Source organism: Charadrius vociferus, unplaced genomic scaffold (assembly GCF_000708025.1).
Source record: "Charadrius vociferus isolate BGI_N301 unplaced genomic scaffold, ASM70802v2 scaffold787, whole genome shotgun sequence".
NCBI lineage: Eukaryota > Metazoa > Chordata > Aves > Charadriiformes > Charadriidae > Charadrius > Charadrius vociferus.
In genome coordinates this window covers 807,790-821,646 of record NW_009649307.1, presented here as the reverse complement: position 1 = coordinate 821,646, position 13,857 = coordinate 807,790, and the positions used below count along the sequence as shown (strand labels likewise).

Sequence of the window (13,857 nt, the reverse complement as noted above, 5' to 3'; positions counted from 1 at the left end):
TTTGTGCAACGCAGCCACTAGCAGAGCGGTAGATATAGCTGCAGGGATGGGCACAGGGCAGCAGAGCTTGCTGTAAGCTGGACTTCAGAGCCACATCAACTGTCTACTCAGCCCACAGCTAGCAATCAAAGTCGGAGGGTTTGGGGAGAGGGAGGACTCCTCTCAGGAAGGGGCAGCAACCCGCAATGGAAACCTGAAATACAGGTCCACAATATTAAAGGGCTGGATCAATGGGCTCCAGGGCAGCGGATAGCATCTGGGACGCTGCCATAGGAGCTGAATTAGCTCCTATGGCAATAACTGATACAGCCTTGCTGCCAAAGGACCAGCATTTACTCCACCTCCTGTGTCCCAACCCTGATACTCCACCCTGGGGGTGGAATAGCACATGCAGGGATGACAGTGACCCACCTTCCCCTGACCTATTTCCTTCTCTGCTAGAAGCATCTCCTCTCACATGGAGGTGGATCCACCTGCAGAAGGTTGAAACACCTCTTGAATAGCTTTCCAGAGCTGCTTCAGCCACTCCAAGTAAAGCCTAGAAGTTCCTGCACTAGCACTGAGACCCAGATGGTGGTAACACCCTGCTCTCCAGCAGCTTAATCGAGCTAGAAGAAAGTTCCACCCCGAAGACATGCCCAGGAGCTCCAATACATTTCTGCAGGACCTTAGACACTATGGAAAAAAAGTCTGTACTGTTCACAACAGCAGCTTCTGGGCAGAGGGGGGAAATAAAAGGCAAGAAGTACAAAGACAGAAGTGCAATTTATTGACAAGTTTCAAAAGTAAAAAGACTCAGTGATTTGCTCCTCTTGGTCTGGATGTCTGAGCTCTACCAAAACACCTTCACCCACCAGCTCAGAGCTGTGTAGTGCTTCATCTTCAGAAGTTGAAGTCTTGCTTCTCCACTGAGAAATCATATAGTCCATCTTCGCCAGTCCCAGGCTGCAGATCTGGATTTTCCTAGGAGGAAGTTGATAGCCATCAGTTAAAGGTTCTGCATCTTAATAAACCTAAACTATTTGCACCAGAGTTTGCCTGAAGCTTTTTACAGTAGCTTACTGGTTTATTCTTTAAAAAAAAAAAAGTTTTGCTGCTGTAACAAACTTAAGATCAGTTTGACTCTGATCTTAACAGGACCCTTGGAGACCAGACCAAGTCCTGTTGTTCTTTACAGCACACTGAAGCTGCTGCATCCCTGCATCTCACCCACAGAAAGCAGCCAAGTCTACACACTCAGACACCAGAGGCAGACTATGCTTTTCATTTGATCTTTTTCATTCTAAAAGTAGCCATATCCTTTAATATAAACTATGGGTTTTTCCCCATAGAAAGAAGATGTTCCACAAAGAGTGTCTCCCTCTAACTCTGTTTAAAAAAAAAAAAAAAAAAAAAGAGTGGCTGGAGTGGCAGAACTCAAATTAAATAGCCTGTTTGGAACAGCAGTGAGCCAGGATTGCTTTGGAGATGTTCCCCCAGCATCCAGCCCCTCAGGCAGGTGCTGGTGTGTAGGAGAGCTTCCTCCACACCCTCTCACAGGGACATCCCGCAGACCCTGGTCTGGGCAAAGGACTACAACAGATATTTGCTCCCTGCTGCTGCAATTCACATCTAGACTGAGCCTCAGCCCGAGATCTGCCAAACCAGTAAGCCTCTTCCCTGATGTTTCTCCATCTGCAAGACAAAGGCTAGGACCAAGCATGGCATCTGTGACAGTCATGGGACTCTTGCCATGGCTAGCTAGTGTCCTAGCCTCTTTTTCCATAAGTTCATTAGCATGAGAAGGGTCAAGTAATCCAAATGCAACCTGAGCATGGTTATCAGCTGAGTAAGAGGCTTCCATTCATAGTGACAAGCTAGCTCAGCTCCGAAGGAGGAAAAGCTTCTCCACATTTGGTATTCATATCAGCAACTGCAGTAACTCCAGCTGATGCCCATTTAAATTCCAGTAGCAAGATGCTATCAAGGCATCCATATCTGTTGTGCAACCCATCAGCTGACAACTTGGAGCTATTTACACACCTTTAAAAGCAACCGGAACAAGATGCAAGTACTACTCTAGTCGTGTAGAGATCTCTTCCAAAAATTTATTTCAGCATTCTTAAAGTCCGTGCTTCATTCCAGTGTGTAACAGCTTTGTATTTTCAGATGAGAAACAGCAAGAGCTCACATACCTCACCAGAAAAGTATTTCTCTATGATATTCAGTGCAGCCCGGTAGACCATGTTGTTGTCATGGGTTTGCAAGGCTTCAATTTTCTCCAGACCATCAAGCTCCTCCACCAGCAGACACAACCTTTCGGTCTCTCCCAGCTTCTCAGCTGTCTGTAAGATCAGATAACCAAGGAGGAAAATATAACCTTCTATCAGTGAGAGGTCTGAGAGAGTCTTCGCTGTAAGACCCTGATCTACCACTCAAAGGACCACAGTCGCTGCATTTACAGTCCCTACCTGATCCCAGGGATGGGGCTTCTACGCATATGAAACATCAGTCCCTTCTGGGATTACTGCAGGGTGGCTTCACTGCCAACCAGAGAAGCTAGCCAAACCCTCCTCAGTCACTTCTGCACACCGAGGAGCAGCAGGTGTGACCTGCCACCCACTATGTCATTTGCAAAAGCCATTTCACCAGTTCAAAGGTGCTACAATAAACACGCTTCCAAGTGAGAGGCACATAGACATCTACTGGCAGCAAGTCAAACTGAAAGACCCCCAGGACCACTTGATTTCTCTGCAGTTGCATTTCTGCAAGACCTTCACCTCCACCCAGCATGGGAGGAACCTCTGCTCCTTTCCAGAAGGAAGCTAAAAATCACAGGAGGTTAAAAGGAACACTTAAGGAACTTCATCTTGTCAAACCCTTTGGGCAACCTATAGATGTCCAAGAACAAGTCAGACCACGTGAAGTTTAACTCTTACTCCCGAAAGGTAAGTAGCTGCTGTAGGAGAAGCTGTTCTAGCCACACAACGGCTCACACCTTGCTGCTCTTCCAGGGAAAGGATGCAAGAGACTGTGGGAGAACTTACCAGGAAGAGATTTGAAATAGTATCCAGGATGATCAGGACAGTTTTGCTGTCTTTGGCCAAGAGCAGGTTGAGCAGAGGTTTGAGGACCCCAGACTGGACGAGTTCCACCACCTGCTCCTCAGTGCCTCCTGTTGTGAAGTTGGCTACTGCCCACACAGCTTCCTTCTGAGCTTTGAAGTCCCCCTGGAAGAGCAGCACAGTGAAGGCATTCCCAAGCTTTAGCATCCCTCTAAGACAAGTGTGAGGCAAGGACAGCCGTTTCCTTTGTATTCAGTTTGGACTGACCCACCTTCCCCAGCACTTTGAGCGATGGGTGGACACCTGGCAGAGCCACCAAGAGCAGCCCCAAGCCATGCTCTCATGCCAAGTCTGAGTGCCCAGGCTGTCCCAAGGATCTCAACAGCTTTGAAACAGACTGCTCAGGTGGCTCTTGGCTGCACGCTGAGAGCTTCACAAACGAAGCATTGTGGACCTTATGGACCTCAGCATTGCTTGTGCAGCACTGCACCCATCCCTTACCTTATCAAGCAGCTCCACCAGAGGTGGCAATAACCCACAGGTGATGAGTTGTTGGATCTGCTGGGCAGGCCCCGCTGCAATGTTACTGAGCATCCATGCCGCTTCCTTCTGTATGGATGGCTTCGCATGTCGCAGGAGAGAGGGCAGGACAGCCAAGACACCAGCATCAATAGCTGCCTGGGTCTGCTCATCAGTCCCCGTGACTACGTTCCCAACGGCACGGAGAGCTGGAGTCTAGACAGAGATTAAAGGAGATGAGGAGAATCCTTACCTCAAGGGATACGTGCCAGAAAGTCCAGTGAGATCCCCCCTTAAGTGCTTGATCCTTCAAATATGGAAAGTATTGTAGGTAATTACTGCTGTATTTACAGACCTATCGTCCTCCTGTTTTGCTCTAAGCAGCTTTACAGTCTCTATCCAGTCTGCCAGCCACAGCAAGCTGGAACAGATCAGTGGCTTGACCAACAACTAAGTCTGAGGAGACAGCAGACCACACTCCAGCCACATTAGTAAGGAAACCTGCCTTCCCTCTCCTCAGATGTTACTACATTAGGGGACCAGAGGCTGGAGATTGCCCGTTGTTTCCTACCATGATGATCAACTCCGGGCTGGCCATGAGTTCCACCAGCCTTGGGAGAATCCCTGTGTCCACCACAATTTGGATGCGGTCATTGGAGCCATCAGTCAGATAGGAAACAGCCCAGCAGGAGTCAGAAATAATGTCCTTGTCCTCATGTTTCATGAGGCAGATGAGAACTGGCAGCATCTTCTTCATTGCATTCAGGGGAGGGTAGGGGTTCTTGTTCCTACAGAGATTTGACAGCGTCCACGTGATGTTCCTCAGGAACCCAACCTGAAACACAAGGGAGGTTTAAGATCCTCACAGCAGTAACAAGTGAGGAAGAGGCAGCACCCTGCTTCTGGTCCCTACAGCTCAGAGATGTTACCAAGTAGCCAGAAGCAGCCTTCTTAATAAGGACTGAGGCTTATTTGAAGAAGGGAGGTGAAACGGGTAAGCGACTAAGACAGTAGACTCACCCTCTCCCCAATATTAAGTTCCAATAACTTCATCTCTGGTGGTGTGACGAACTACAATGACTAACAAAGGTGCCAAACAACTTATTTGCTGTGTCCTTGTGACAAATTACAGAGCATTCTTTGGACAAGATCAGGAATTTGTTTTTTTTTTTTTAATATTAGCATTAATAAATATTAACAGCTCATTGTTCTAGAGTAGGGCACTGTAGGGATTTGAGTAAGTTACATCATTCCAACAGTCCATCCCAGTAAGGATGCTCCCAGATTAGTGGAGCTACATTCAAAGCATTGCAGCTACCAAGGTGTGCTTATATGTGAACTGGCATTTTGTCACGTTTCTTCCACAGGGCTCCCTAAGAAGAAGCCAGAGCGAGCTGGGCTAGGAACAGAGTAGTCAGAAAAGTTTTTTTTTTAAAAAAAAAGAAAAACAAAAGAAAAATAATCTTGCAGTATAAGCTCACAGAAAGCCTAGAGAGCATTTTCTTAGCACCAGCCTGAAAGGCCATAGTTACACCTACAGAGAGCTCACAGCTTCCACCACACCCAGGGATGGCACACCTGGAGGCATCGGTACCACTGTGACAGCCCCCAAGAGCTTCTCAGTGAAGGTCCTTCTCTCCCAGAGACCAAGAAAGCAGTGGGGCAGGCACAAGGCACAAATCCAGCAGTTTAGAGCTACCCAGAGCGCAGCAGGAGGAAGCTTGAAGAGCAAGTTCAGCCCTTCCATGTGCACATCTATCTTGCACCAGTTTCATCTTATTCCTAGCATGAGATGGTCAAAGCCAGATAGATAAGCTAAGACTAGAAGACATCACATTGACTAGCAGATTGTCTGCTTGGCATCCCCAGCTTTGGATACAGCTCAGAGGCAGGGTCATTAAAAGCAGTTTAAGACAGGGTCTCATTCAATTATACAAATAGCTTGTTGTTTATAAGGCAGATGACAGACCACCATTCACCCAGTGCTCAAGTTATTAAGAGCTGTTAAGTCAAGAAAATGAAGGTTATTTACTGGAGTTACAGGTGACACCAGAGCCAGCAAGGGAGGAATCACACTGCAATTGATAAGAGCATCTCTGTATAGAGGACCATCACCTGTACAGATAAAAAAAAAAGGGTTGTTTATTGCCTCTGCCCAAGTCAGAAGACAGTCAACGTCATACAGCAATCAGGACTGCAGCCACAGGCCAGGGCTGGGTGACTGGGCCCACTCACCATGAAGTATTTTCAGCTGGGAAAGATTTAACAGGTAGACTGGAGTGCCATTACAGCTAGTTTGTGGCAGGCTAACTAGACACAACCTGTCCCGTTCTCCCCTACTGACAACACCAGTGGCTCAGATCATCCCAGCAGGATGGAGTCTTGCACTTGGCTTTGGCCAAAATCCTCTTGCAGAACCAACCTAGTCACCTTCTGTGATGGAGAAACTACATCAGTGGACAAGGGAAGACCTATGGATGTCATCTATCTGGACTTCCATGAGGCCTTTGACATGGTGCCCCACAACATCCTTCTCTCTAAATTGGAGAGAAGTGGAGTTGATGGGTGGACTGTTCAGCAGATGAGGAATTGGTTGGATGGTTGCATCCAGAGGGTAGCGCTCAGTGTCCAGATGGAGATCTGTGACAAGCCCTAAAAGGGCCTATAGGAAAGATGGGGAGGGACTCTTGATGGAGGAGTGGAGCAATAGGACAAGGAATAATGGCTTTAAATTAAGAGGGAAAATTTAAACTAGATACTGTTTTTTTAAACAGTGAGAGCAGCAAAACACTGGCCCAGGTTGCCCAGAAAGGTGGAAACATTGAAGATCAGGTTGGATGAGGCTCTGAGCAACCTGATCTAGTAGAAGATGTCCCTGCATATTGCAGGGGTGGTGGTGGGGACACGACTAGATGGCCTCCAAAGGTCCCTTCCAGCCCAAACTATTCTGTGATTCTAACCAACACAGGGTCTCAAAGGCTTCCAGGCCACACGAAGGGACCGAAGGGTTTCAATAGGGGCAGCAGCTTGGAGACAAAGCTGCAGGGAGCCAAAGGCTGTCTTGAGGACATCAATATTTTTAGCTCCCCAGTACTGCCCAGTGACCCTCTGCATGCCCCCAGGCCCGGAGACCTCTGCTTACCTGCGATGTTGCCCAGTGCCCACACAGACTGCTCACTGATGTGCATGTGCGGGGAGGACAGGAGGGAGATGAAGGCTGGGATGGCACCTGCCTCCACTACCGCCTTGGTGTGGTCGGAGGTGCCAGAGGCGATGTTAGTCAGTGCCCAGGCTGCTTCGAACTGCAGAAGAGCATTGTCAGCGCGGGTCAGGAACTCAACCAGCCTGGGGATGATCCCCAGCTCGATGATCTGATTGATAGGGGGGTCCTTCTGCCTGGACAGCATTCTTCTGCAAGAGAAAACACAGCACAGCCCACCATGAGAAGACATTATACACCATAACCCTGGTACCAGGTCTGTGGCCTGCGAGGGGAGCAGAACCCATAAGAGATGCTCGTTCAGCATCCCATGTCAGCAAACCCTCTGGCAGAGGAGTTGCCATAGAGAAGCTTCTGCAGGAGACATCTAAGAAGATGCTGAAGCAACAGCAGGGTGTCTGTTGGAGCGCAACACTTCACATATCCTTTTGGGACCATGACAACACTATTCCATGCTCCCCATCTTGCAGGAGTTTGAGACAGTGAATAATCAATATATGCAGTTTGTTCTCTTACAGCTTGCTTCTGCCAGCCCTGAGCTCACATTTAAAAAAAAAAAAAAATGAGGTTTCACAGAACTGCTTTTCCAGCTAAAACACACAATCACCAACTCCCCACTGCTGTTCCTTGCCTCACACCAGCGCAGAAGCCTGTGGAGCTGCCCAGGAGGTGGGATCAGGGCATCGATCGAGCCAAAAGAAAGCCAGAAAAAGAAATGCTTTCAGACAGATCTGCTTCCCAGCCCGGTTCGCTCAGCAGCCACGGGCAGAGGGTGGCATGGAGGCGAATCCCCAGCTCAGAGCTGTGGTAGAGCTGCCACTGGTACCCCACCATGGCACGGTGTGCTACCAGGGCACCCAGGCATGGGCAGGCAGAAAGCCAGCTCTGGGCTGCACAGTGGATTAGAGCGATAGTCACGACTTGCCCCTTTAGGAAGGGTCTACTCTGGCCAACCTCCGGTCAACACCTTGGGAGAAAAGCTTTTGATCTGCTCTCTGGGAGCAGGGACTGCACTGAGCAGCCCTAAGGAACAGCACTGGTCCCCCGGCACATGGGCAGATCACTGATCTGGCAGCTCAATCCAGCCAAGGAGGCACCAGCAGCAACACAGCCTCTCCTGGACCTTCAGGAGACATCCCTGCTGCCAGCTGGGTGATGATGGCACCCTGTGAACCCACCCAGGTAGGGACAGCCCTGCTCAGCAGTGACCCTTGTCCTGCCCAAGGGTTTGGCACTTGGTTTGTGCTCAACCACCTCACCAGTTGGTGGGAGCCAACGCGGTCCCTGCCCCAGCACAGCGAGGGGGGCAGCTTCAGGAGCCACAGCCAACCCCTTGGTTAGGTTCAACCACACAGGTCCCCACCACGGGCACTGCAGATGGAGCCAAGCAAGGCACAAACCAGGCACCAGTGAGGTCCCTCAGGGCAGCTTGAGTTACCAGGCTCCTTCCCCCTTTGTCATGTCTTCAGAGAGCTCTCCAGACAGGAAGAAATACCTTCTGCTGACAGGACCCACCGCAGCTCCACCAGCCACCTCCCTCCCAGCGCAGGGCGGCCGGGCAGCATACCTGGTGGCCTGTGTAGCCTGCAGCTGCAGCTCCGTGTTGCTCCCATTCACAGCTTCAGCGATTTTCTCCAAGGACAGCTGAGCAGTCTGTGTCACAGGGAATGATTCAGAGTCAGATGGCAAGCCAGGACTCCCTCCGGTTTAATCGCCGCAGTCAATCAGCTGTCTAGACCCGAGTCAGTCACCACTTCATATCTAAGCGATGTCTATTCTTTATGCAATGCAGTTTCGAGATGAGGCAGAGGAAGAGAATCCACAAAAGCCTTCGAGGCAACTAATCCTTATAATCAAGCACGGAAAGAGTCACTGGCACGCCACAATGGGCCGCCGAGCTGGGTAATTACCCCTCGCTGTGCAAGGAGCCAGACGGGAGCTTCGCCAGCTCCCAGCGAGGTGGAGCACCAGCCTGTTCTACCTGCCATCAAGGGAAGCCACACGGGACACCATCCCCATGGAAGACAACACAGAAAGAGGTCTGAGCAGTCTAAAACACTCCCCCACACCGGGCATGGTGATCAGGAATGGCACTGGCGATTTAACCCAGGTCACTTGAGCTGGATTTGGTCGTGGTCCAAATAGATGCAACCTACTGCACAAGCTGCAGCACTGACCCTGCCCAGAGCACCCGGCACTCACCTCATGTCTCTTGTCTTCTCCTGGAGAGAGACTCTCATCCATCAAACTGAATGAAATACTCCTGCGCTTCAAGATCTGCTCATCCTTCTTGGCCTTTCGCAGCTCGATGGTCACCTCCACTCTCTGCCTCCGCAGGGCCTGGAGGGGAGGAGAAGGGCATCACCCCATTCCCCGGGGAACTTCATCTCTACTCATCTCTACAGCCTTCTGCCCCAGGTTTCCTGCAGGAGGGGTGCAGAGAGCCAGTAGATGCTCCTGGTCAGCCCCTTGCTATGGCCTGAGGGTTACGTAGGAGATGGTACAGGGTAAAGCCTCTCACTTAGTGCCTCCCAAGGACACAGGCTGCTGGGCGAGCAGCAACCAGTGGGTGTTTTTAAAAGTAGATTTGCTGAACCTGAAAGGCAAACCCTCGTCAGCTCTACTGGCTTAAAGCAAGCTGGCAGATCTTGCAGTCTGACATCCCGTACCAGCCCCCTCTCTGCAGGGAGAGCTGCTGCAGAGAGCTCAGCAGGATGGGGCTGAACCATCGCCCTTCCCCAGCACAGCCCGGAGTCACCCACCCAAAACTCACATCCCCCTTGCCTGTGCCACCACACTCCTTGCAGCCCAGCCAGCTCCACACCACGTCTCAAAAGCTGGCTGAGCATCCCCCCTGCCTTCGTTACCTCATACAGGGAGATGCTCCTGCCAACTGGGGACCACTGTCCAAAGGGGACGGCACAGGCAGGTGGTAGAGATTGGTACTTACGGCTGTGTCCTTGCCCTTGTTCTTGAACTTCCTCATCCGCTCACCGTGCTGGTTCACACCCGGCATCGTGGCAGGTTTGAGAGGCGCCGGCTGAAAGTCTTCACGTGCTTTTGGGGTTCACGACAAAGCAGTGTCAGGTCACAGCCACACCAGCGGCATCCACCTCCATCCACAGAGGGGCCTGGGACCCCCCCCACACTCCCACCAACAGCCTGTGCCATACGTTTTTCTCCCCCACCTCCCCAGCACAGGAGACACCAGAGGTCCCCTGCCCTCAGCAGAGCTCCGTAGGATCCTGACGGGCTGCAGCAGAGCCACCAAACTAAGTGTGAGCACAAACTACCACTTAATACCAGGCTCCAAAAATTACAGCTGCTGCTGTAACCCCATGAGGAAGCCGGACACACCACCTCTCATTGCTACAGGGACACCACCTTCCTCCAGTACTGGTCCCAGGGCTTTTAGGTTTACCCATACACACAGCCCAAACCTAGCAAGGCCTCTCACTTCCAAAAGCATCAGCTTAAGGTCTGATTTAAGGACAAGTAGCCGCAGCAAAGCTTCCTCTCTCACCCCACCACAGCGCCCAGCTTGGCTTCCTACACCAGGGCCGCCCCCATAGGAAAGACAAGGCCACACGCAGTGGTGTGAAGTGGCCAAGTTCAACTCAGCAAGAGCTCCCCTTGGAAGCCCAGCTACTCATAAGGTCTGCCAGGTGAAAAACATTAAGTAGGGACAGGTAAAAATAAACAATCTCTAAGCTTCTCCTAGTAAGAGCCACAGACATACACACAAATAAGACCAGGAGCAGGCCTTCAAACAGCTTTTGTCAGAAAAAGCAAGACCTCTACCCAGTGGAGATGTTTCCAGAGCAACCAGACACCACCAAGGGCCCCCCCAAGTCAGGTTGGGCATAAACACACACAGGTGCTGCATCTTCACCTCTCCAGGCTCACACCCAACACCTGGGGCTCAGATCAGCCTCCAAGAGCTCCCCTTCGTCTGTCTGCCTAGTTTTAAGGCTTTGGTGGGCTCTTTTTGGTCCTCTCTCTCCCCGTTTCTTGCCCCAGTAACCAAGGCTGGATACCAGCACCATCAGCTCTTTACCCCAATGCAGCAGCCACCAAGCTGCAGACCTCCCCCAGGTCACAGGGGGACCAGGGTGAGCCACCTCTAGGCTTAAGCTGGTTACACGCCATAGCCTTAAGCCCTACACTCAAACCTTCAAGGTCTACTTCAGCCTCCCTTCCTCTGTTTCCCCCTCCAACAGAGGGGAACAGTAACACCCCAAAAGACCTTTTCTTTTTGAGGAGCTTCCTCCACCCCCACCTCAGCAGAGGTGCACCACAACCCCCAGGCTGACACCAGCCAAGCAGGAGACCCAGCACAACCCCAAACAGCCAGGAGAGCCCAACCAGCAGCACCATGCTCATCACAGCATAGATGAGAACCCACCACCCCAAAGAAGAGAACTACTCACCCCAACTCTCTCTCATGCTCCATTGCCCTCAACTGCCTCTTTTATTGCCCCCATGGAGACACGTCCTCCCCCCCATGATTGGCTCTTCCCAGGAGAGCCCCCCCGTTATCTCCAGCTGCTCCTTTGCCATGGCTACCTTGATGCACCTGGAGGAGAATGGATGGTGATGCCTTCCCTCCCAAGCTGCCCTCCTGCCTGGGCCACCCTGCTCACCTTCCCCCGCACCTCCTCCATGCGACTGCCCACTGTGGTCTCATTTGTGGCCGGACCCTTTATGGGAGATGCCATCCCGCACCCGTACAACGTCCCGTGATGCAGGGGACAGTCTGGCTGCCGCCTCTCCATCGCCGCAGGGGACGGGCAGTCTGGGGATGTCCCGTTTTGGTGTGGATGCAGGCCAGGAGAGCAGCCGCCGGTGGTTAGCAGGGACCGGGAGCACAGAGCCAGGCGGCGGCTGAGGGGAATCACCCACATGGAGGCTGCAAGTGGGCTGAGACAGGTTTAAGAAATTTGGAGCCGCAGCAGGCGCTGAGCTGCTGGCTGGTGCAGGTGGGGGGCTGCAGTAGGAGGTAGCATGGAGAGAAACCCAGCAGGAACTTCAAAAGCCTGTTAGATTTTGGCCAGGAGCTGCTGGGCAGCTCTTATCGTGAGACGTTATGTGCCTATCTCAGTCCCCAGCAGCTTTTGTGAAGAGATCATTTGCATTTATAGTGCCCTAACACCCGTTACACGCCAACGCTCGGGCTGCTCGTGCCGCTCGTCCTCCTGCCCGTGCCACCGCTCTGGCTAACGGGGACCGCAGCATCCCTGCCCTCGAAATAACCGCTCGCAGTGGGGCTTGGCTACAGCGCTGCGGGCAGTTTTAGGGACACTGAAGTCCTGAAGGCATCCTGGTTCTTCAAAGCCCTCCAAGCCATCGCCCTGTTGAGCAAAGCCCCGTAAAACCCGCTCCGAACCCCTCCGTGTGTCCAGCCAGTGGGGAGAGGAGGAGCGGCGTTTGCCAAATGGGTTGGGAAAGCAGCAATTAGAATATTTAATTAAAACCTGATTTTAAATTACGTGGCATCTTCTTTTGGCGAGGGAGATGGGCAGCACAGCGATTGAGAGCAGGGACCCGGGCTCGCTGGGGGGAGGGGGTGGGAGCAGCACCCACCGCCGGGCTCTGCACCCTCCGCACCCCCGGGAGCGCGGCGGGCGCCTTCGTCCCCTGCCAGCTGCATACACGGGAGACATTTCAAACTCAATTACAGGAGTTACAGGGAACAACTCGTTCACTGTGCGGCTCTTTCCGGCATGGAAATACCTATGGAAATACGCTGTGCGGTACCAGGGCTGCTTTAAGTCACGGATTCAAATCCCAGGGTCATATCAACTCTCCCTTTCAAAGCAAATGAAAGGGGTTGTACGAAGCCTTGTGCGGAAGGCGATGGGGGGAGGTTTGAGAGAAGACCTGCAGATAAATCCGGTGTTTGTGGGCATTAAAAAGCCAGTTGTGCTAATCCTAGGCACTGTATTTTTAAGCTTCAAGTGCCACCAGTCACATTATCTTGTTTCTTGGCTGCTCGAGACAGGAAAATTACATTTCAATTGCTTTTTAATTCAACTTAATCTGGTGCAAAAGTTAGTGTGCACCCTCTAATTTTGTTTTCTGAGCGGTGTGTTTCAGCTAATTCCTAATCAGCCAACGCTAAATCAAAACAGCCCTGGCTCAAGCTGAAATAGATGAGTCCTGGCAACCTTGCCAGGCAATTTAATTAAATTGGCTTAAAATCACGCCCCGAGATAAGTGGGGGCAGCCTCTGGCACGGGCCAGCCCCCAGGAGATGCTCCTCTGCTTGGAGAGCTCTCTCGCCCGAGGTGCTGCGGTATATGGATGTGCAACGAGGTTGTGAGACGTTTATCCTCATCCCGGGCTGCTCTTCCCCTCTCTGGCCTTTCCATTCCCTCTCCCCCTACCAAGCGCCATCGGACCCCGTTCAGCCCTCCAGCGCTGCCAGAGCAGGGAGGGAGAGGATGGGGAGAGAGAAACACTGTGCAAATTGATTAGCAACGCCCTCTCCCCGGCCTTCGCTTCGGTCACTGATGGCACAAGAGGTGACACCGCCGAGCGCTCAGCCCCGCGAGGAGGCAGAGGATGAGCAGACCTTATTTCGCCCCCACGCTGAGGACACGGGCAGATCGATATTTGCCCAAGGGGAAAGGGGGAACAATCGCTGGAGGAAAAGAAAAAAACACAACGTTTCGGTTTTCCGCATAATAAGAGGGTATCACAGCTAATGGATAGGAAAGGAGATAAAACCCTAAATCTACATGACAGCGTCCCCTGAGCTCAGCCTTGTGTGCTCAAGCTGAAAATCCACATCGTGACAGGTATGAAAAGCTGCGGTTCCAGTTTAGAGCTTTTCTTTGTGGCTGCTCTCTCCCACCCCGCCACCCTTCGCCCCGCGCTCCCACCGGGGCACCGCGTGTTAGTTAGTCGGTGACCGGTGGCACATCTGAAAGTACCAGTTTTAAGCCCCCGAGATAAACGCACTGATTTTCCCTCCTCTGTTTGGTTTGTTGGGGTTTTTTTTTCACATTTCTGTAATTAGGTTTACTCTCACTGCATGCGGAGAAAGGCAGCGGTCAGGAAAGACATCAGCAC

General features: G+C 51.8%; 1 protein-coding gene across 2 annotated transcripts; it reads right to left on the bottom strand.

Moving 5' to 3' along the window:
- Positions 1–847: 847 nt before the first annotated feature.
- On the bottom strand, positions 848–9,833 carry KPNA7 (karyopherin alpha 7 (importin alpha 8)). 2 transcript variants are annotated; one of them, XM_009889211.1, is made up of 10 exons: positions 9,734–9,833; positions 8,980–9,123; positions 8,351–8,436; positions 6,706–6,974; positions 5,596–5,678; positions 4,135–4,398; positions 3,546–3,779; positions 3,027–3,209; positions 2,175–2,324; positions 848–963 (listed from the first exon to the last, which is right to left on the bottom strand). In XM_009889211.1, the coding sequence occupies exons 1-10, from the start codon at positions 9,797–9,799 to the stop codon at positions 883–885; spliced, it is 1,560 nt and encodes a 519-aa protein (XP_009887513.1). In that variant the 5' UTR covers positions 9,800–9,833; the 3' UTR covers positions 848–882. The 2 variants fall into 2 exon arrangements, with proteins under 2 accessions (XP_009887513.1, XP_009887514.1); XM_009889212.1 differs by having other exon boundaries at positions 8,351–8,427.
- Between the last annotated feature and the right edge of the window lie 4,024 nt (positions 9,834–13,857).